A 21,652-nucleotide genomic window follows, 5' to 3' on the forward strand; every position below is an offset into this window, starting at 1 on the left:
ACGGGATGTCCCTAGTGTTAGAAACCGACAGCATGTCCCTAGTGTTAGAAACCTACAGAATGTTCCTAGTGTTAGAAACCTACAGGATGCCCCCTAGTGTTAGAAACCTACAGTATGTCCCCTAGTGTTAGAAACCTACAGAATGTCCCTAGTGTTAGAAAACTACAGTATGTCCCTAGTGTTAGAAACCTACAGAATGTTCCTAGTGTTAGAAACCTACAGGATGCCCCCTATTGTTAGAAACATACAGTATGTCCCCTAGTGTTAGAAACCTACAGTATGTTCCCGGTGTTAGAAACATACAGTATGTCCCTAGTGTTAGAAACCTACAGTATGTCCCCTAGTGTTAGAAACCTACAGTATGCCCCCAGTGTTAGAAACCTACAGTATGTCCCTAGTGTTAGAAACCTACAGTATGTCCCCGGTGTTGGAATCCTACAGTATGTCCCTGGTGTTAGAAACCTACAGTATGTCCCTAGTGTTAGAAACCTACAGTATGTCCCCTAGTGTTAGAAACCTACGGGATGTCCCTAGTGTTAGAAACATACAGTATGTCCCCTAGTGTTAGAAACTTACAGTCTGTTCCTATTGTTAGAAACATACTGTATGTCCCCGGTGTTAGAAACCTACAGTATGTTCTCGGTGTTAGAAACATACAGTATGTCCCTAGGTTTAGAAACATACAGTATGTCCCCGGTGTTAGAAACCTACAGTATGTTCCCGGTGTTAGAAACATACATTATGTCCCTAGTGTTAGAAATGACAGTATGTCCCCTAGTGTTAGAAACCTACAGGATGCCCCCTATTGTTAGAAACATACAGTATGTCCCCTAGTGTTAGAAACATACAGTATGTCCCTAGTGTGAGAAACATACAGTATGTCCCCGGTGTTAGAAACCTACAGTATGTTCCCGGTGTTAGAAACATACAGTATATCCCTAGTGTTACAAACCTACAGTATGTCCCTAGTGTTAGAAACCTACAGTATGTTCCCTGTGTTAGAAACATACAGTATGTCCCTAGTGTTAGAAAACTACAGTATGTCCCCTAGTGTTAGAAACCTACAGTATGCCCCCAGTGTTAGAAACCTACAGTATGTCCCTAGTGTTAGAAACCTACAGTATGTCCCCGGTGTTGGAATCCTACAGTATGTCCCTGGTGTTAGAAACCTACAGTGTGTCCCTAGTGATAGAAACCTACAGTATGTCCCCTAGTGTTAGAAACCTACGGGATGTCCCTAGTGTTAGAAACCTACAGCATGTCCCTAGTGTTAGAAACCTACAGCATGTCCCTAGTGTTAGAAACCTACAGAATGTTCCTAGTGTTAGAAACCTACAGTATATCCCTAGTGTTACAAACCTACAGTATGTCCCTAGTGTTAGAAACCTACAGTATGTTCCCTGTGTTAGAAACATACAGTATGTCCCTAGTGTTAGAAAACTACAGTATGTCCCCTAGTGTTAGAAACCTACAGCATGTCCCTAGTGTTAGAAACCGACAGCATGTCCCTAGTGTTAGAAACCTACAGAATGTTCCTAGTGTTAGAAACCTATGGGATGTCCCTAGTGTTAGAAACATACAGTATGTCCCTAGTGTTAGAAACCTACAGAATGTTCCTAGTGTTAGAAACCTATGGGATGTCCCTAGTGTTAGAAACATACAGTATGTCCCTAGTGTTAGAAACCTACAGTATGCCCCCAGTGTTAGAAACCTACAGTATGTCCCCAGTGTTAGAAACCTACAGTCTGTTCCTAGTGTTGGAAACATACAGTATGTCCCCTAGTGTTAGAAACATACAGTATGTCCCTAGTGTTAGAAACCTACAGTATGCCCCCAGTGTTAGAAACCTACAGTATGTCCCCAGTGTTAGAAACCTACAGTCTGTTCCTAGTGTTAGAAACATACACTATGTCCCCTAGTGTTAGAAACATACAGTATGTCCCCGGTGTTAGAAACCTACAGTACGTCCCTAGTGTTAGAAACCTACGGGATGTACCTAGTGTTAGAAACCTACAGCATGTCCCTAGTGTTAGAAACCTACAGAATGTTCCTAGTGTTAGAAACCTACAGGATGCCCCCTATTGTTAGAAACATACAGTATGTCCCCTAGTGTTAGAAACATACATTATGTCCCTAGTGTTAGAAACCTACAGTATGTTCCCGGTGTTAGAAACATACAGTATGTCCCTAGTGTTAGAAACCTACAGTATGTCCCTAGTGTTAGAAACCTACAGTATGTCCCCTAGTGTTAGAAACCTACGGGATGTCCCTAGTGTTAGAAACATACAGTATGTCCCCTAGTGTTAGAAACCTACAGCATGTCCTTAGTGTTAGAAACCTACGGGATGTCCCTAGTGTTAGAAACATACAGTATGTCCCTAGTGTTAGAAACCTACAGTATGTCCCCTAATGTTAGAAACCTACGGGATGTCCCTAGTGTTAGAAACATACAGTATGTCCCCTAGTGTTAGAAACCTACGGGATGTCCCTCGTGTTAGAAACCTACAGCATGTCCCTAGTGTTAGAAACCTACAGAATGTTCCTAGTGTTAGAAACCTACAGGATGCCCCCTATTGTTAGAAACCTACAGTATGTCCCCTAGTGTTAGAAACATACAGTATGTCCCTTGTGTGAGAAACATACAGTATGTCCCTGGTGTTAGAAACATACAGTATGTCCCTAGTGTTAGAAACCTACAGTATGTCCCCTAGTGTTAGAAACCTACGGGATGTCCCTAGTGTTAGAAACATACAGTATGTCCCCTAGTGTTAGAAACCTACAGCATGTCCCTAGTGTTAGAAACCTACAGGATGCCTCCTATTGTTAGAAACATACAGTATGTCCCCTAGTGTTAGAAACATACAGTATGTCCCTAGTGTGAGAAACATACAGTATGTCCCCTAGTGTTAGAAACCTACAGTATGTTCCCGGTGTTAGAAACATACAGTATGTCCCTAGTGTTAGAAACCTACAATATGTCCCCTAATGTTAGAAACCTACGGGATGTCCCTAGTGTTAGAAACATACAGTATGTCCCCTAGTGTTAGAAACCTACGGGATGTCCCTAGTGTTAGAAACCTACAGCATGTCCCTAGTGTTAGAAACCTACGGGATGTCCCTAGTGTTAGAAACCTACAGAATGTTCCTAGTGTTAGAAACCTGCAGGATGCTTCCTATTGTTAGAAACATACAGTATGTCCCCTAGTGCTAGAAACATACAGTATGTCCCTAGTGTGAGAAACATACAGTATGTCCCCGGTGTTAGAAACCTACAGTATGTTCCCGGTGTTAGAAACATACAGTATGTCCCTAGTGTTAGAAACCTACAGTATGTCCCCTAATGTTAGAAACCTACGGGATGTCACTAGTGTTAGAAATATACAGTATGTCCCCTAGTGTTAGAAACCTACGGGATGTTCCTAGTGTTAGAAACCTACAGCATGTCCCTAGTGTTAGAAACCTACGGGATGTCCCTAGTGTTAGAAACCTACAGCATGTCCCTAGTGTTAGAAACCTACAGAATGTTCCTAGTGTTAGAAACCTACAGAATGCCCCCTATTGTTAGAAACATACAGTATGTCCCCTAGTGTTAGAAACATACAGTATGTCCCTAGTGTGAGAAACATACAGAATGTCCCCGGTGTTAGAAACCTACAGTATGTTCCCGGTGTTAGAAGCATACAGTATGTCCCTAGTGTTAGAAACCTACAGTATGTCCCCTAGTGTTAGAAACCTACAGTATGCCCCCAGTGTTAGAAACCTACAGTATGTCCCTAGTGTTAGAAACCTACAGGATGTCCCTAGTGTGAGAAACATACAGTATGTCCCTGGTGTTAGAAACATACAGTATGTCCCTAGGTTTAGAAACCTACAGTATGCCCCTAGTGTTAGAAACCTACGGGATGTCCCTAGTGTTAGAAACCTACGGGATGTCCCTAGTGTTAGAAACATACAGTATGTCCCCTAGTGTTAGAAACCTACAGCATGTCCCTAGTGTTAGAAACCTGCAGGATGCCTCCTATTGTTAGAAACATACAGTATGTCCCCTAGTGTTAGAAACATACAGTATGTCCCTAGTGTGAGAAACATACAGTATGTCCCCAGTGTTAGAAACCTACAGTATGTTCCCGGTGTTAGAAACATACAGTATGTCCCTAGTGTTAGAAACCTACAGTATGTCCCCTAATGTTAGAAACCTACGGGATGTCCCTAGTGTTAGAAACATACAGTATGTCCCCTAGTGTTAGAAACCTACAGCATGTCCCTACTGTTAGAAACCTACGGGATGTCCCTAGTGTTAGAAACCTACAGCATGTCCATAGTGTTAGAAACCTACAGAATGTTCCTAGTGTTAGAAACCTACAGGATGCCCCCTATTGTTAGAAACATACAGTATGTCCCCTAGTGTTAGAAACATACAGTATGTCCCTTGTGTGAGAAACATACAGTATGTCCCTGGTGTTAGAAACATACAGTATGTCCCTAGTGTTAGAAACCTACAGTATGTCCCCTAGTGTTAGAAACCTACAGGATGCCTCCTATTGTTAGAAACATACAGTATGTCCCCTAGTGTTAGAAACATACAGAATGTTCCTAGTGTTAGAAACCTACAGGATGCCCCCTATTGTTAGAAACATACAGTATGTCCCCTAGTGTTAGAAACATACAGTATGTCCCTAGTGTGAGAAACATACAGTATGTCCCCGGTGTTAGAAACCTACAGTATGTCCCCTAGTGTTAGAAACATACAGTATGTCCCTAGTGTTAGAAACCTACAGTATGTCCCTAGTGTTAGAAACCTACAGTATGTCCCCTAATGTTAGAAACCTACGGGATGTCCCTAGTGTTAGAAACATACAGTATGTCCCCTAGTGTTAGAAACCTACGGGATGTCCCTAGTGTTAGAAACATACAGTATGTCCCCTATTGTTAGAAACATACAGTATGTCCCCTAGTGTTAGAAACATACAGTATTTTCCCGGTGTTAGAAACCTACAGTATGTTCCCGGTGTTAGAAACATACAGTATGTCCCTAGTGTTAGAAACATACAGTATGTCCCCTAGTGTTAGAAACCTACAGTATGCCCCCAGTGTTAGAAACCTACAGTATGTCCCCGGTGTTGGAATCCTACAGTATGTCCCTGGTGTTAGAAACCTACAGTATGTCCCCTAGTGTTAGAAACCTACGGGATGTCCCTAGTGTTAGAAACATACAGTATGTCCCCTAATGTTAGAAACCTACGGGATGTCCCTAGTGTTAGAAACCTACAGCATGTCCCTAGTGTTAGAAACCTACGGGATGTCCCTAGTGTTAGAAACCTACAGCATGTCCCTAGTGTTAGAAACCTACAGAATGTTCCTAGCGTTAGAAACCTACAGGATGCCCCCTATTGTTAGAAACATACAGTATGTCCCCTAGTGTTAGAAACATACAGTATGTCCCTAGTGTGAGAAACATACAGTATGTCCCCGGTGTTAGAAACCTACAGTATGTTCCCGGTGTTAGAAACATACAGTATGTCCCTAGTGTTAGAAACATACAGTATGTCCCCTAGTGTTAGAAACCTACAGTATGCCCCCGGTGTTAGAAACCTACAGTATGTCCCTAGTGTTAGAAACATACAGTATGTCCCCGGTGTTGGAATCCTACAGTATGTCCCTGGTGTTAGAAACCTACAGTATGTCCCTAGTGTTAGAAACCTACAGGATGTCCCTAGTGTTAGAAACCTACGGGATGTCCCTAGTGTTAGAAACCGACAGCATGTCCCTAGTGTTAGAAACCTACAGAATGTTCCTAGTGTTAGAAACCTATGGGATGTCCCCAGTGTTAGAAACATACAGTATGTCCCCAGTGTTGGAATCCTACAGCATGTCCCTAGTGTTAGAAACCTACAGAATGTTCCTCGTGTTAGAAACCTACGGGATGTCCCTAGTGTTAGAAGCTACAGGATGTCCCTAGCGTTAGAAGCTACAGGATGCCCCTGGTGTTAGTAAAGTATGCCTCTAGCATTAGAAGCTCAGAGAAGGCAGTGTTTGCTAAACTGCCTAACTGCAGATTAGAATGAATGAAATAGGAAGCTTCAAATTAGCCGCTTTCAACACAACGGAAGCCACATTTATAGTACAATATGTTCCTTCTGAATCAGTTTACTAGGACAGGACATTGCTTCTGAACTTGTGGTAGTTCTTATTTCCGACAAACTCACCTGATGCTTCTTCTGCAAGTTCTGCACAGCGTTCAGAGATTGTCCCATTTCCTTGGCTGAAGCCACTTGGATCTTCTCCTGAACCCAGGCCAGCTCAGCGTCAAGGTCCCGGAAGAACTGATAAAGCAGCATGCTTGCCTCCAGTCTCTTGCGCCTTTCCTTGATCGGATCACCGAGTGCCCGATACCTGAGCAAAAGGAAATGGCAAAATCCCACTGACACACCTGTATAACAATTAACCTACTGATGTGTCTGCCTTTAGAATGTGGCAGGAAGTTGAAGCACCTGGAGGAAACACACACAGTCACTGTGAGAAGGCTTAACCTCCTTGCAGGCAGCAGTGGAATTGACACTGTAATAACGTTACACTAAGCCCTGTGTTACCATGCTACCCCATGTCTGACAAAGGAAATGCAAAAATTCCTGCTTGGTACAGTCCCACACGTGAGTGAGGCTGTGATACAGGGTACCGCTGATGACAAATAGGCTTCAGAGCTGAAGCTGTACGACGATTAAAAGGTGAAGTTGGACAAAGAAAGTAGACAATTCTATTCCCCAAGGGTCAGTGCTGACCACTTCTTTCAAAGTAAACATAAATAATTTAGATATGAGTGCATAATGTAGAATTTCAGAATTGAAAGATAACATTAGACTTTAGGATGTTGTGGAGAAAGGGGACCTTCAGCCCAACTTATTCATGCTAGCCAGGAGCCCTCCTGAGCTAGTCCCACATGCCTGCACTGGTCCCGTTTCCTTCAAACCTTTCCTATCCATGTACAGTACCTGTCCAAGTGTCCTCTAAACACTGCCTCTACCCCTTCCTCTGTCAGCTCACCTACTTCTTCCTCTGTGTGAAAAACCACTTCAAATTTCCCCCCTCTTCCCTTAAACCTGTGCCCTCTAGACTTAGACTCCTTGACTCTTGGAAAATGTTGTCTTATCAAAGCCCCTCATGGTTTTGTAAACCTGTAAATGGTTACCATTTAGCCTCCTTTGCTTGAGGGAGAATGGTTTCTCCTTGGAATGTAATTGTGGTAACCGAGTCACTGGCAGTGAGGAGACCAGCAACAGTCTGCTTGAGTCAAAGTGCTGATCTCCAGAGGTGAAGTGGGAGAGACTGCCCTGGGCATCGAGGCACTATTTGACCTAGAGTAGTATCGGGGATCCCTGGTAAACCTGAGATTAATGGAGATCAGGATGAAAACACTCTGATGGTTGTGGTCATACCTCACACAAAGAAAGCTGGTTTTGGTTGATAAAGGTTATTCTTCCAGTCTCGGGCATCTCCACAGGAACTGTGTCCTCGATCCAGCCATCTAGAGCTGATTCCTTCCTTCCATCATAAGGTCAGAAATGAAGGTGTTTGCTCATGATTTCACAAAGATCCGTTCTGTTTGTAACTTTGTAACCCATGTCTACATGCAGCAAGACCTGGATACCATCCAACATTGACTGTAAAGTGGTCAGTACCATTTGTACCACTAAACTGCTATCTCCAACAAGGAGAAGATTAACCGTCCAGCACTGATGTTGAAAGACATTTGATGTTAATACCTTCAGCACCCTGCTCCAACAAGGTTTGATCAGAAACTCAATTGGACCAGACATAAATACTGTGATTGCAAGAAAATGAGAGAGGCTGGAATCTCATCTCCTGATTCTCCAGACCCTGTCACCTATCCATAAAGTGTGTCAGGAGTGTGATGGAACGGTCCCCACATGCCTGCATGAGTTCAGCTCCAGCAGTTCTGAAGGAGACCAACACCCATCAGAACAAAACGGCCAGCTTCATTGGTATCCTCCACCTTCCGATCCCTACACCATATACACCCAGTGTATACCATCTGCAGGTTGTTATAGTTGGGGGTGGTAATGGGGACAAGCTCCCACTGCCAATTAATTGCTCTCATTGGCGTGTGCCTGAATAGTCCCTGACAACCAAGTCTGGCTCCGGGCCTTCACATGTGGCTTAGATACTAAGCTCGGTGGAACTGTTTCTACCGACAGGAGTCGGGGCAAAAGCAGGTTACTGGGGCCTTAAAACTAGTCGCTTCGGGCAGATGGGTCTTGTCAGCCGTGGTTGGCAGCTCACCCAGGGGAAGGAAAACTCTGATCTCAAACCTCTGCTGCCTTGCAGTTATACCCATCATGGGGAAACTTCGGGAGTGAAGCCCAAGGGAAAAATCTGCAACTGGAGTCCCGAAGGCAGTCCCACATCGAGTTCAACAATGACTGGCAACTCCTGCGATATTGCTGATACCAAACTCTGCCCTTCCTTTGGGTTAATCAGATGCATGGAGACGGGGAGTTTGCTACACAGGCATCAGCTTGCTCTCCATATCGTACTGGCTTGTGTACCTAGACAGCTAGGACTCAATATCCATGGCCACCTCTGACTGGTGGAGGCCCTCACTCCCTCATACTATCTACAAAATGCGCTACTCATTCCTAGGTCTGCCCGGTGTTGGTGTGGTGGCATCCACACTGGACTTCGAGGTGAGTGGTTCTGGATTTGAATCCAGCTGCCCCCTTGCATGCCTTCCATCCGTGCTGGGTTTAATGTCCAGCTAGCAAGTCGGCCTCGTTAAAAAACAGACAAATGCTGAAGAAAAGGCACAAGGCACAGAGAGGAACAACTACAACAATTTCTAGAAAGCAGTAGGATGGAATATTCTCCACTCGTCTGGACAAGCTCAAGTCCAACAACAGTCTAGAGGTTCAAATGCATCGAGAAAAGCAGCAGATTCTTTGATTAGTACCCCAACAGTCACCCTCAGCATTAACTCCCTCTTGTGTGTACTGTCTACAAAATACAGCACGTTATTAACAGTGTATATTAACAGTCACCCTCAGCACTAACTCCCGACTGTCTACAAAATACAGCACGTTATTAACAGTATGTACTAACAGTCACCCTCAGCATTAACTCCCTACTGTCTACAAAATACAGCACGTTATTAACAGTATGTACTAACAGTCACCCTCAGCATTAACTCCCTACTGTCTACAAAATACAGCACGTTATTAACAGTGTATATTAACAGTCACCCTCAGCACTAACTCCCTACTGTCTACAAAATACAGCACGTTATTAACAGTATGTACTAACAGTCACCCTCAGCACTAACTCCCTACTGTCTACAAAATACAGCACGTTATTAACAGTATGTACTAACAGTCACCCTCAGCATTAACTCCCGACTGTCTACAAAATACAGCACGTTATTAACAGTGTATATTAACAGTCACCCTCAGCACTAACTCCCTACTGTCTACAAAATACAGCACGTTATTAACAGTATGTACTAACAGTCACCCTCAGCACTAACTCCCTACTGTCTACAAAATACAGCACGTTATTAACAGTATGTACTAACAGTCACCCTCAGCATTAACTCCCTACTGTCTACAAAATACAGCACGTTATTAACAGTGTATATTAACAGTCACCCTCAGCACTAACTCCCTACTGTCTACAAAATACAGCACGTTATTAACAGTATGTACTAACAGTCACCCTCAGCATTAACTCCCTACTGTCTACAAAATACAGCACGTTATTAACAGTATGTACTAACAGTCACCCTCAGCATTAACTCCCGACTGTCTACAAAATACAGCACGTTACTACTTAAAGGTTATATTCAAGGAGTTTCAGCATCCTCAGCCTTTACCACCATGATGAACAACACAGATGCAGTAGGTGCCTGCAGATTCCCTTCCAGTCATACTCCATCCTGACTTGGAAATAAGTCACTGTTCCTTCATCGTTGTTGTCTAAACCCTGGAACTCACTCCTCCGCAGCACCTTGCTCAGAAAGACTGAAGTCATTCAAGAAGAGAGCTTCTCAAGGGAAATTAGCGATGGGCAAAAAATAGTCATGCTTGGCAAATGGTCTCTGGACTTGTATGAATGCCTCACCTTGAACTGCTGCCCATGTCCGCTGTATTGATCCTATCTAGAACACACATATCCCTGTGGGAGGTTAAAGCTTTGTCGAGTGATAGAGCAAAGCAATATGGAAATAGACGCTTCAGCCCAGCTTTCCACGCAGAGCAGAAGGCCCATCTAGGCTAGTCCCATTTGCCCATACCCCTCTAATCGCTCCTCTCCATGTAACTATCCAAAAGGCTTTTAAGTTTTTTTAGTGTCCTGATGAAGGGTCTCAGCCTGAAACGTCGACTGATTTGCTCTTTTCCACAGATGCAGCCTGGCCTGCCGAGTTCTTCCTGCATTTTGTGTGTGTTGCTTTGGATTTCTAACATCTGCAGATTTTCTCTTGTCTTTTAAGTGTTGTTTTTGTACCTGCCTCAACTGCTTGCTCTGGCAACCCTCTCCACATGTACACCACTCTCTGCTTGAGGAAGCTGCCCCTCAGGTCCGATACAAATCTCTCCCTTCTCACCTTAACCCTATGCCATGTTGTTTTAAAATTCCTTTCCTTGGGAAAAAGACCGCACACACTCACCTTATCTATGATTTTTAATGTCAAGAAGACTCAAACAAGAAGTACTGTACAGTATTGTGGTTACTCCTTCCAGCATAATTACTTGCCAATCTACCCGAGTGGTGCTGACAACATAACTTTGGCCTTGTGTTCTGAACACCACAGACTCAATTAGTAACAATACGATCAAGCCATTCTTGGTGAAACACTGAAAGGACATTCTGTGCTCGGATTGCTTATGCACCTTTTACCAAATTCAAAGCAGAGCATGGAATTCGTAACAGAAATATGGGGAGACAATACTGAGGATACTGAGGAACATAGGAAGTGCAGGATACCAGGGAGAATGGAGAATTGAAAAGGGAGCCACATCTTGTACTCAAAGAGTGCTTTTAACATAGTTGATATCCCAAGGACAAATATTGATCAAGAGGAAAGAAATTAGTTGTATAATGTTAGTGAAGCACAAGGTGGATCAGACAAGGTTAGGCTGGAATACAAGATGATCCACCTGCATCCTGTAAATATTTCAGCACTAATTCCTTTCCCTTTGCTCTCTCTAACGTTTCAGCCAGTACCTCTACTTTACTGATGTCCTGAACCTTCATGTTTGGGTTCAATGCTGACCACCTCAATCTCTCAACTTACCTCTGGAGTACAATATCAATTCTGTCATGAATTTCCTCAGCTAGGAAGTGTTTTTTGCAAACAAACTCTTCAGATTGGTCGAGAAGCCCCTGCATCCTTTCCACATAGTTGTTGATATCTTCCTCCAGGTCTTGCTGTTTGTTGAGAAGGTTCCTCATGGAGACCAAGTCTGTGCCATGGGCTGGATGATCCAGCTGTTTCTCCACTTCACTGAGCCACTCCTCCACATCCTCAATGCTCCGCTGTAAGTTCAGGGCCTCCACAACGAAAGAGAAGGAACCATTAATAATTGACCTCTAGGAACACCCTACTCAGCAGTGGCACGTACAGGCACCTGCTTCCCATGAACACCTTCCCACCTAACGTGCACAATCTCTTGGCCACATCAGACTTGGTCCCTTCCCACCAGTAGGACAGATCCTGACAATGTTTCCCCCCCACCCCCCGGACAAGGGCTCTTAACTTTCTATGTGTCATATTGACTTTAGAGACCAGAATGGGATGAACAGCCTGGGGTTGCTGTGCTCAGCACGGCCCACGGGATTACTCAGTTCCCAATGATGCAGCTCGAGGCCACATATGACTGGTTGCCTCAAAGGCTTTCCTTGGTGGTGCGGAAGTTTTCCGTACCTCTGGTTATGGATGGCTTCAGGCAAATGTTGAAGTAGAACTGCCTGGGCCTGCTCATTCAAAGCACACTTCACTGGTTGATATGGTAATCTTTATCAAAAGTATTTCCAGAAGTGTGTGCTGAGTAGAAGGAACAAGTGGTGCAATAATCTGAGGAGGGAGTGGCAAGGACTTTTCCCGGTGGTGACACTCCAGCTGCTGATGCACACTGCATGCACTCACCCACAGAGGATGTGTTGGAGGGGAGGTGGAATTAGGTCAACGCACGGTGGACAATGTGGATCTTGTGCACAGATGCTGCAGGATCACCAAGTGAGATCGATGGCCAGCAAGACTCTCGTACCTTCAGCGTGTCCATCAGCTGCGACTTCTTCTCACAGCAGTGCTGCACCAATTCATTCCACAGGTCCTGAATCTGTTTAATCCTGGGCTCAATCTCATTGACTGCGTAATGTCCTTCGCTAACCAATTGCTCCCCTTCCTACAATGGAGTACAGTGAAGAACACGGTTATCAGTAACCAAACACCAGACTCACCCAACACATCATGCAGAATGGCACTGACCTCAGCCCACACTCCACAGGCTGAGTACAAACCTTGCTTCCTGCAGCCCTACACCACCCAGAATGAGCTGTAATCTCAAGGTCTTATAGTGAGGGCTTCCAATTCCTTGTGAGAAATCTGATGGGTGATCTAAGTTAGTTAATGCTGGGTAATGATAATTGGGCGGCGGGGTGGAGATACGTCTCTACCAAGGGAGACATAAGGCGCTCCTTCCCTCCGTTAACCTGTGGGTCACCCTTGGGCAAGGTGTAGCACCTGCTCATCCCCTCCCGATCAGGTCACGTGAAGCCATGGGAGCAGGGGGGTGGAAGGTCGTATGAGCAGCACAAGTCCTGGTTATGCGACCACCGATGCCAATCTCTGAAGAGTATTGATAATGTTCGGGGTCACTTGTCTTGGAAAGACACTGCTCAGAAGGAGGCAATGGAAAAACCACTTCTGTAGAAAAGTTTGCCAAGAGCAATCATGGTCATGGATGAGACCGTGATCACCGACGTCAATACTACATGACACATAAAGACGATGATGAATGATAGTTAACTGATGTAACAGGATTGCAAGGGGGAGGGGGAATTAACAAGATTAGCAAAATGTTGTAAAAGCAACCAGTTAATCTCATTCCCTAAATCCTCTTCCTGTAGCCTTGACAAGGGTCCACAGCGCTGGTATTTAAGTATCTCAGCTATGAGCTGCAAGAGCTTTATATGTTGTGGAAATTCTCTGGGAGATTTGTCTAGGTCGAGTTTACAGTCAGTGAACATCTGTTTAATCGATTGGAAACTTGGAACTTAAATAAAGCTTATTATATAGGCATGAGAACTGAATTGGCTAAGATAGAAATTAGATTAAAATGTTGGCTGCTGCATAAATAATGGCAAACATTTAAGGAAATACTTTAGAAATTCTCAACAAATATACATTCCATTAAGAAATGGAAAGGGAAATGACTCTTTCATGTCTAAGGAGATTAGTAAAGAGGTGAATGTTCTGCAGGTGTGTGGCTGAAGCAGAGGTGGGGGGAGCCTTGGTTGGGCTGGTAGTAGAAACACACGTAGAAGCTCTTACTGCATCAATGCTCCGGATCCTGTCTTGGTTTGCCATGACCTCAGTCTCAAAGGTTTGGTGCTTCTGCAGTTTCCCCTGCAGGTTGCTAGGGTCCATCCAGTTCTTGTCCAGGGCAACATTGATCTTTTCATTCAGCCAAGACACAGCCTGAAAGAAAAGAGCAGAAAACAATTGGTGAAATACTGACACAGTGCTTATCCCTTTGCCGTTCGCCTGACCTCTTTTCCCTCAGGTCATTGTTCCAGCAAACCCTTCCTCTCGGATGGATGTAACGTTTCCCGTGGTGAAGGTATGTATCCAATATCCCTCAAACTACAGCTGTGAAACCTGTTACCTTGTCGCTCTGCTGGCTCTGGGAGCTTGTTGTGCACAATATAGCTGCTGCCTTTCTCGTGCTACAAAGGTGACTCCGTCACAAAATACCTCAGTGAGCATGGTCCTCAAACCTCTTTCTCTCTGGTCTTTCCACAGAATTTGTTCTCTCTGCTCTTCTGAACGTACGGTGTCATCTCATATATTATAGGACAGAAATACTGGGGGCCTCCACCTCCAACACTCCCATGAGGTGCAGCACCACAGAAGAGGCAGCCACTACCACTTGTGGTTTGGTGCATGGACCACACACTTAGTAGCTGCAGTTCTCTGACACACAGACCCTATACTCACGATATGAAACTCTTGAGGAAGTAATAGTGAACAGATTTCTTCATCTTATGCAACACTACGCTGTTGGTTAGGGAGTTCCAGTAGTTAACCTCTGGAAGAACAATGACATACTTCCAAGAAAGGATGGTGTGTCTTGGAGAGGAATCTGCAGCTGTCGATGCTTTGTTGCTCCAGTATTCTGTTGCTTCTGTAAATACGGATTTGTTTATTTTAAACAGTGGTGATGCCCAGAATGTTGATGACAGGGTGCTTGAAGATCAGATTCTTTCAGGCATGGCTATCACTAGGAACACGTTCTGTCACTGCTGTACTTATCAGCCACACTGGGATTCTGCATGCCGACACAGGTTGCTTCATTTTCCGAGGAGTCGTGAGTGGACTTGGTCCAGATGCAGGTAGATGGGACCAGGCCGATGATCTGGTCAGCAGGGCCTATATGGGCCAAAAGGCCTGTTTCTGTGCTGCCGTACTCTATTACTGTCATGGACACCTCACTTCTGGCCTTGCGATGGAAGGAAGGTCGTGGGTGAAGATAATTGGGCCTCAGACCTTGCTTGAGGAGATCCAGAGGCCAGGATGATTGGCCTCAACAGTGACAATTTCCTTCTTTTGCATGAGGTTTGACTCAGCACAGAGCTTTCTCTGACAAATTCAATCAGATTTCTGTTTTACCAGGGCTCCTTAATACCACACATGGCTAATGCTATCAGATGCTCTGAGTAATCACTCTTATCTTGCCTCTGAAGTAGGGTTGCCAACTTTCTCACTCACAAATAAGGGACAAAAGTAGCAGTCAAATACGGGAAACTTGTGTTTACCCTGAGAAAGACGACCATGACCATGAAGCCTTGCGCGGACACCCGTGTGCGTATGTGTGCTGCGCACATACATGACGTGCATATGCGTGTACATGCCAATTTTTTTCTACAAATTGGTTTTGGCTTAATCTTCCTGATTCTGTTAAGTGAAACTACACTGTACATACATTATTTCTACTTTATATAGGCTGTGTATTTATCATATTATTCCTGCTTTTACTATACGTTAGTGTTATTTTAGGTTTTATGTGTTATTTGGTATGCTTTGGTAGGTTATTTTTTTGGGTCTGGGAACGCTCAAAAATTTTTCCCATATAAATTAATGGTAATTGCTTCTTCGCTTTACGCCATTTTGGCTTACGAACGGTTTCATAGGAATGCTCTACCTTAGCGCGGAAATACAGGACAAGGGCGGTCCCATATGGGACAAACCAATTTAGCCCAATATGCGGGATGTCCCAGCTAATACGGGACAGTTGGCAACCCTACTCTGGAGTTCAGCTTGCCTGAACGAACGATTAGTATCATGCTTTGATGTAGCTGTCGATTTGCCGCTGAGGGTCAGTCACCTTTCTGTGCAAGTGAGGTCACAGAATGGACAGAAACCAGCATCACCCACTTGAGAGAGAGAGTGAGGGAGACGGGGGGTGGGGGAGAGGGGGAGAGGGGGGAGAGAGAAAGAGAGAGAGAGAGAGAGAGAGAGAGAGAGAGAGACGGGGGAGACGGGGGAGAGGGGGGGAGAGAGAGAGAGAGAGAGACGGGGAGAGGGGGAGAGGGGGGAGAGAGAGAGAGAGAGAGAGAGGGAGACGGGGGAGAGGGGGAGAGGGGGGAGAGAGAGAGAGAGGGAGATGGGAGAGAGGGGGAGAGGGGGGAGAGGGGGGAGAGAGAGAGAGAGAGAGAGAGAGAGAGAGAGGGAGATGGGGGAGAGGGGAAGAGGGGGAGAGAGAGAGAGAGAGAGAGAGAGAGAGAGAGAGAGAGAGAGAGAGAGAGAGAGAGAACAGAGAGAAACAAAGCCTTTGGTCCACCAAGTCCACACCCACCATCTGCAACTAATCTTATATTAAAACGTTTTTTTTGTTCTTTCCATATTCCCATCAACTGCTCCCGGATTCTGCCACTCACCTTCACAGTAGGAACAATTTCCCTGGTGGCCAATTAGCTTAACAATGGCACGTATTCAGGATGTGAGAGGAAGCTGGAGTACCAGGGGTGAGAGGGACAACGTTCAAGTTCCAAGGTGAGGATTGGACCTAGGTCTCTGGTGCTAAGAGGCAATGGCTCCATTAGGGACTCTACTGAGTAGTGCTAAGCTGAAGATGCTGTTAAGAGTCAACCACATTTGTGGTCTGTAATCACATATAGGTTGATCCAGAATAAGGTTTTTTCTTCCCTTCCTAAAGGACATTAAATGGATTTTTACAACAGTCTGCTAGTTTTCGCTGCCAACGCAAACTTTTTTTTGCTCCTGGTTTATTTGATCATATTTAAAATTTCTCACCTACCATGGCAGGATTTGAACTCGCATCCCAAAATCAATGGTCCAGAACTCAACGTGCAAAGCTTGTAACTTGACTACTACACTACTACACCCTTCCTGCTTTAAATTTAAATTCTCCAGCTGCCATGATGGACAAGAGAAAGGGAACCAAAAATTAAAGGGCATGGGTTTAAGGTAAGAGGGGAAGATTTAAAAGGGAGCTGAGGGGCAACTTCTTCAGGCAGAGGGTGGTGCTTGTATGGAACAAATTGCCGGAGAAAGTAGGTGAGGCATTTAAAAGACATTTGGACCGGCACGTGAACAAGGAAAGCTTAGAGCAGGGGTTCCACCCTGGGGTACACGGAGCCCTTGGTCAATGGTGAGGCTCTATGGCATAAAGAAAGGTTGGGGACCACTGGTTTAGAGCAACAAAACATGGCAAATGTGACCAGCTTAGCTGAGTATCTTGGTAGCATAGATGTGTTGGGCCAAAGGGCTGTTTCTGTGTAGCATTACTCTATGACTCTTTACCACGAGTGAAATAAATTCCTCAACTCTTCTTGAATACTCACACCGATGAAGTTAATATAACACAGAGAAACGTTAACCTACATACCAAATGAAATAGATCCTTCCTCATTGTTCCATCTAGGGCTCTTAATATTACAACACCTTGATTGAACTTACCATTTGTATTCCAAAGAAAACAACCAGGCCAAGGAAATCTTTCCTCACAGTTACTTTTCTCCAGCCCTGAGGATGTCCTTCTAAAGCTTCTTTATGTCTTTTCTGATGATATCGCATCCTTCCTGAGATCAGTTGTACAGAAATGTACCCAGGACTCTAGCACTGCTCTGACTAGCATTTTCTACATTTCCACCATGAATGTACGTGGTTTGGATCATAAGTTTGGAGACTTAATGCAAGTTGATAGAGTTGTAGGTGGTGAAGAAGTTGTTTAAGTATACATTGACACATATATCACCCGGAAAATGGAAGAGTGGTGGCAGATAGAATTTAATCCAGAAAAAGGTGTGGCAGCAATGGAGATAATGCAGAAAAGATTCACCAGGCTAGACCTGGAATGGAGAGATTGGAGAGGTCGGTTTATTCTCATGGAATGTAAGAGACTGAGAAGTGACCGTAGAGAGACTTATGAGGGCCATAGACAGGCTTGATGGTCAGAATCTCAGCAACAGGGCAAGGAGTCCAGAACTAGAGGGCACAGGTTTAAGGCGAGAGGGGAAAAGTGTAAAGTAGATCTGAAGGGTAGGTTTTGCGGTTATCTCAACAAGTGACAGAGGAGGTGGTGGAGACAGATAAGATTATGTTTAAGAGGCATTTGAACAGTTACGGATAGGAAAGGCATGGGAATATTGGTTTAATGTAGATGAATGGCATTGCTTGAATCATCACCACGGTCAGCATGATCGAGGCTCATGAGAGACAGTTTCTATGCTATATAGTTGGATGATTCTATGAATTCTGTCTTTAAAATCCATGCCATTTAAACAACATACCTTTAAACTTTCAAATCTCTTTGCTGACTTATCCAATGGTCCCCTGTTCCTGGAATGCCCAGTACCTTCCCACGTCTTGCTTACTTCCTTCACTTATTTGCACTCCCATAATTAACTACCGCAAGCTCCTCTGTACTGAAATCTATTTGCCTCTTTTATTCCAAGCCAGCCAGTTCATTAACATTTTCCCGTACTCGATGGGTTTCTTCATTATAAACTTTCTGGTGTTAATTCTACTCCAATGATACAGGAGCAAAGGAACCCAAGACTAAGTCAAACGGATATTACATTATTAGATGAATTATTTCATTTTTGAATCATACCCTCTCGTTACCAAGGGAGGAATTCAATTCATTAATGCTGATGAACATCAACTGGTTTAACTCAGTTTATTAACAATATTTGAATTCTCTCTGGCTTCACTGATTTTGAACTTCACTGGCCTCATCGTCATTGAGATAAAGCACGGAACATCTCCTCCCAACCCTTCCGGCCCTCCGAGCTGCACCTCCCAGTAACCCCTGATCTAACCCTAGCCTAATCACAAGACAATTTACAGTGACCATTTAACCTGTGAAACAGTATGTCTCTGGACTGTGGGAGGAAACCAGAGCACCCGGAGGAAACCCACGTAGTCAAGGGGAGAACGTACAGACTCCTTACAGACAGCGGTGGGAATTGAACCCAGGTCGCTGGTACTGTGAAGCGTTGTGCTAACCACTACACTACTCTGCCACCCCAACTATGTTCCCACAACCTATGGATGCACTTTCAAAGACTCTTCATCTCATGTTCTCGATATTTGTTGCTAATTTATTTATTTATTATTAATATCTTTTTTTTGTATTTGCACAGTTTGTGTCTTTTTGCACACGGGTTGAAGGCTCAAATTGGTGCAGTCTTTCATTGATTCTATTATGGTTATTGGATTTATTGAGTATGCCCGCAAGAAAATGAATCTCTGGGTTGTCTATGGTGACATATATATACTTTGATAATAAATTTACTTTGAACTACTGGTACTTCGGTTTTGTAAAGATGCTCTTTACCTCATAGGAGCTTCTTAGGAAAATCTGCAGCTGTTTGGACTGGTCTAGGAGCTTCCTACGATGCTCACAGTTTTCCAGTAACTTTTGTTTTCTGAGAGACAAAAGCAATAAAAATGAAAACCCATGAATGCATTACAATAGGCAACAACCAGACACAGAACTATTGATTTAAAGCTTGGGAGAGGGAAAGGGAGAGGCTGAAGAGGCCACAGAAGTTGTTGAACATATTCTGAGCCCATTTCGACCTTAAAGGGTAAGTTCTACAGTGTTCTTGACCATCGGTAAAAACGCTGTGAGAAAAGGAAACAAGAGTACACAGGTCTCATAATATTTACTGTTTGCATCTTGTTCTGATGTAGCGTCAATCAGGGTAAAGATTCTGGCAAAGCATCACCTTATATTTCATCTGGGAAGCCAATATGATGGCATGAATATCGATTTCTCCTTCTGATAAAAAAATTATCTCCCCCCTCCCTTCTTCTTTCATTCCCCATTCTGGTCCCTTACCTCTTCTCACCTGCCTATGATCTCCTCCTTCCCGTTCTCCTATGGTCCACTCTCCTCTCCTATCAGATTCCTTCTTCTCCAGCCCTTTAACCTTTCCTACCCACCTGGTTTCACCTTCTAACTATCCTCCTTCCCCTCCCTCCACCTTTTTATAGTGGCGTCTTCCCCTTTCCTTTCCAGCCCTGATGAAGGGTCTCGGCCTGAAACGTTGACTGTTTATTAATTTCCACAGATGCTGCCTGACCTGCTGAGTTCTTCCAGCATTTTGTGTGCGTTGCGTAAGATTCTGGTTGACGTTTTACCCTGCCAAGTGGTGGGGACTGAACTGAGATCGGCATGTTCTACGGCCACAGAGGGTGATTCATTTAGTATGCAGCAGGACGGTCCCTAATGTGACCTAGCTATGTAGCTCAAGTGCTGTGAGTGTGGTTGTGGCGTCGTACCTCTGCAGGATTGCCTGGCATTTGCTGATGATCTGAGCAGAATCGGAGTGCTTGTCCTGCTTCAGCTGCAGAGCGAATCTCTCCATCATGTTTACCTTCTCCAGTTGAGCCTCCACCGCTTTTTCAAACTGTTCGTGCTTTTGCTGCAAGTTCTCTACCCTGGGCAGGGAATCCTGGAGCAGCACAGGCGGGACAAAACAGAAGAGACTCAGCAACATGGTTTCAGGTCCAGGAAACAGAGAGTGAGAGTAGAGGCTAATGGCACTCATGCAGACATCGTTGCTATTCCAAACTTACATGAATTATTTGGACTTTGGAATGAAAACATTTCTGAAATTCTGGATGTCACTGGGCTCAGAGCCTCAACTTCTGATCAGTTACTGTTTCATTATTATCACACATATTGAGATACAGGGAAGAGTTTTTGTTTGCATGCTCTGCAGTGGATCATTCCCATTCCATACACACACTCCGTAGCCAGACTATTATGTACACCTCTACATCTGCTTGTTAATCAGCCAATCACGTGGCAGCAACTCAATGCATAAAAGCATGCAGACATGGTCATGAGATTCAGTTGTTGTTCAGACCAAACATCAGAATGGAGAAGAAATGTGATCTAAGTGAATTTGACTGTGGAATGATAGTTGGTGCCAGATGGGGTGGTTTGAGTATTTCAGAAACTGCTGATCTCCTGGGATTTTCACTCACAACAGTCTCCAGAGTTTACAGAGAATGGTGTGAGAAAAGGAAACATCCACTGAGCAACTGTTCTGTGGGCAAGAATGCCTTGTTAATGAGAAAGGTCAGAGAAAATGGCCGAAGTGGTTCAAGCTGACAGGAAGGTGACAGTAACTCAGATAATCACATGATACAATAGTGGAGTGAAGAAGAACATCTCTAACTGCACAACATGTTGACCTAGACGTGAATGGAGTACAAAAGCAGGCACACACTCAGTGGTAGGAGGTACCCAGCAAAGTGGCCTCTGAGTGTTCGTACAAAGGAAGAAAAACAGAAAGCAGAACATTGTGTTACAGTTACAGAGAAGGTGCAGTGCAGGCAGACAAATAAAATCTGAGGGCCGTGACAATGTAGATTGAGAGATTAAGAGATCACTTTTAGCATCAAAGAAGCAAATTCATGAGTATTTAAAAACAGGTTGGAAGCTGCACCTGACCCTGATGTTACCTGTTCTCTAGGTTTTGTATTTTTTGTCCGATGGGAGGGAGTGGGGGTGGGGAGAGGAGAAAATGACTGGGATGGGCAGGATGCTTTCTTGAGACAGTGAGGAATGTTGACAGAGCCAGTGGAGGGGAGGCTGGTTTGTGTGATGGACTGGGCTGTGTCCACAACCCTTTGCAATTTCTTGTGATCTCGGCCAGAGCTGTTGCCATAACCAGCTGGGATGCATCGAGGTAGGATGCTTTCGATGGTGCATTTGTAAAAAGTTTGAGAGTCATTAAGGACATATCAAATTCTCTTAGACTTCTGAGGAAACGGAGGATCTGGTGTGCTTGCTTCCGTCGCATTCACATGGCTGGAGCAGGACAAGTTACATATCAGAACTTGAAGCTCTCAACCACCTCCACTGACTCAAAGAGGGTGCTT

General features: G+C 44.4%; 1 protein-coding gene across 1 annotated transcript in view; it reads right to left on the reverse strand.

The window, feature by feature from the left end:
* The window catches only part of sptbn5 (spectrin, beta, non-erythrocytic 5), a 309,201-nt gene that overhangs the window by 66,880 nt on the left and 220,669 nt on the right, over positions 1–21,652 (reverse strand). The window contains exons 49-54 of the mRNA XM_063053435.1: positions 20,042–20,214; positions 19,092–19,182; positions 13,562–13,708; positions 12,276–12,413; positions 11,303–11,559; positions 6,207–6,393 (exon numbers count right to left, since the gene is read on the reverse strand). Of these exons, the coding sequence (XP_062909505.1) occupies positions 6,207–6,393; positions 11,303–11,559; positions 12,276–12,413; positions 13,562–13,708; positions 19,092–19,182; positions 20,042–20,214 (993 nt within the window). The remainder of the gene's footprint in view (positions 1–6,206; positions 6,394–11,302; positions 11,560–12,275; positions 12,414–13,561; positions 13,709–19,091; positions 19,183–20,041; positions 20,215–21,652) is intronic.

This window comes from Mobula hypostoma, chromosome 1 (genome assembly GCF_963921235.1).
Source record: "Mobula hypostoma chromosome 1, sMobHyp1.1, whole genome shotgun sequence".
NCBI classification, from domain to species: Eukaryota; Metazoa; Chordata; class Chondrichthyes; order Myliobatiformes; family Myliobatidae; genus Mobula; species Mobula hypostoma.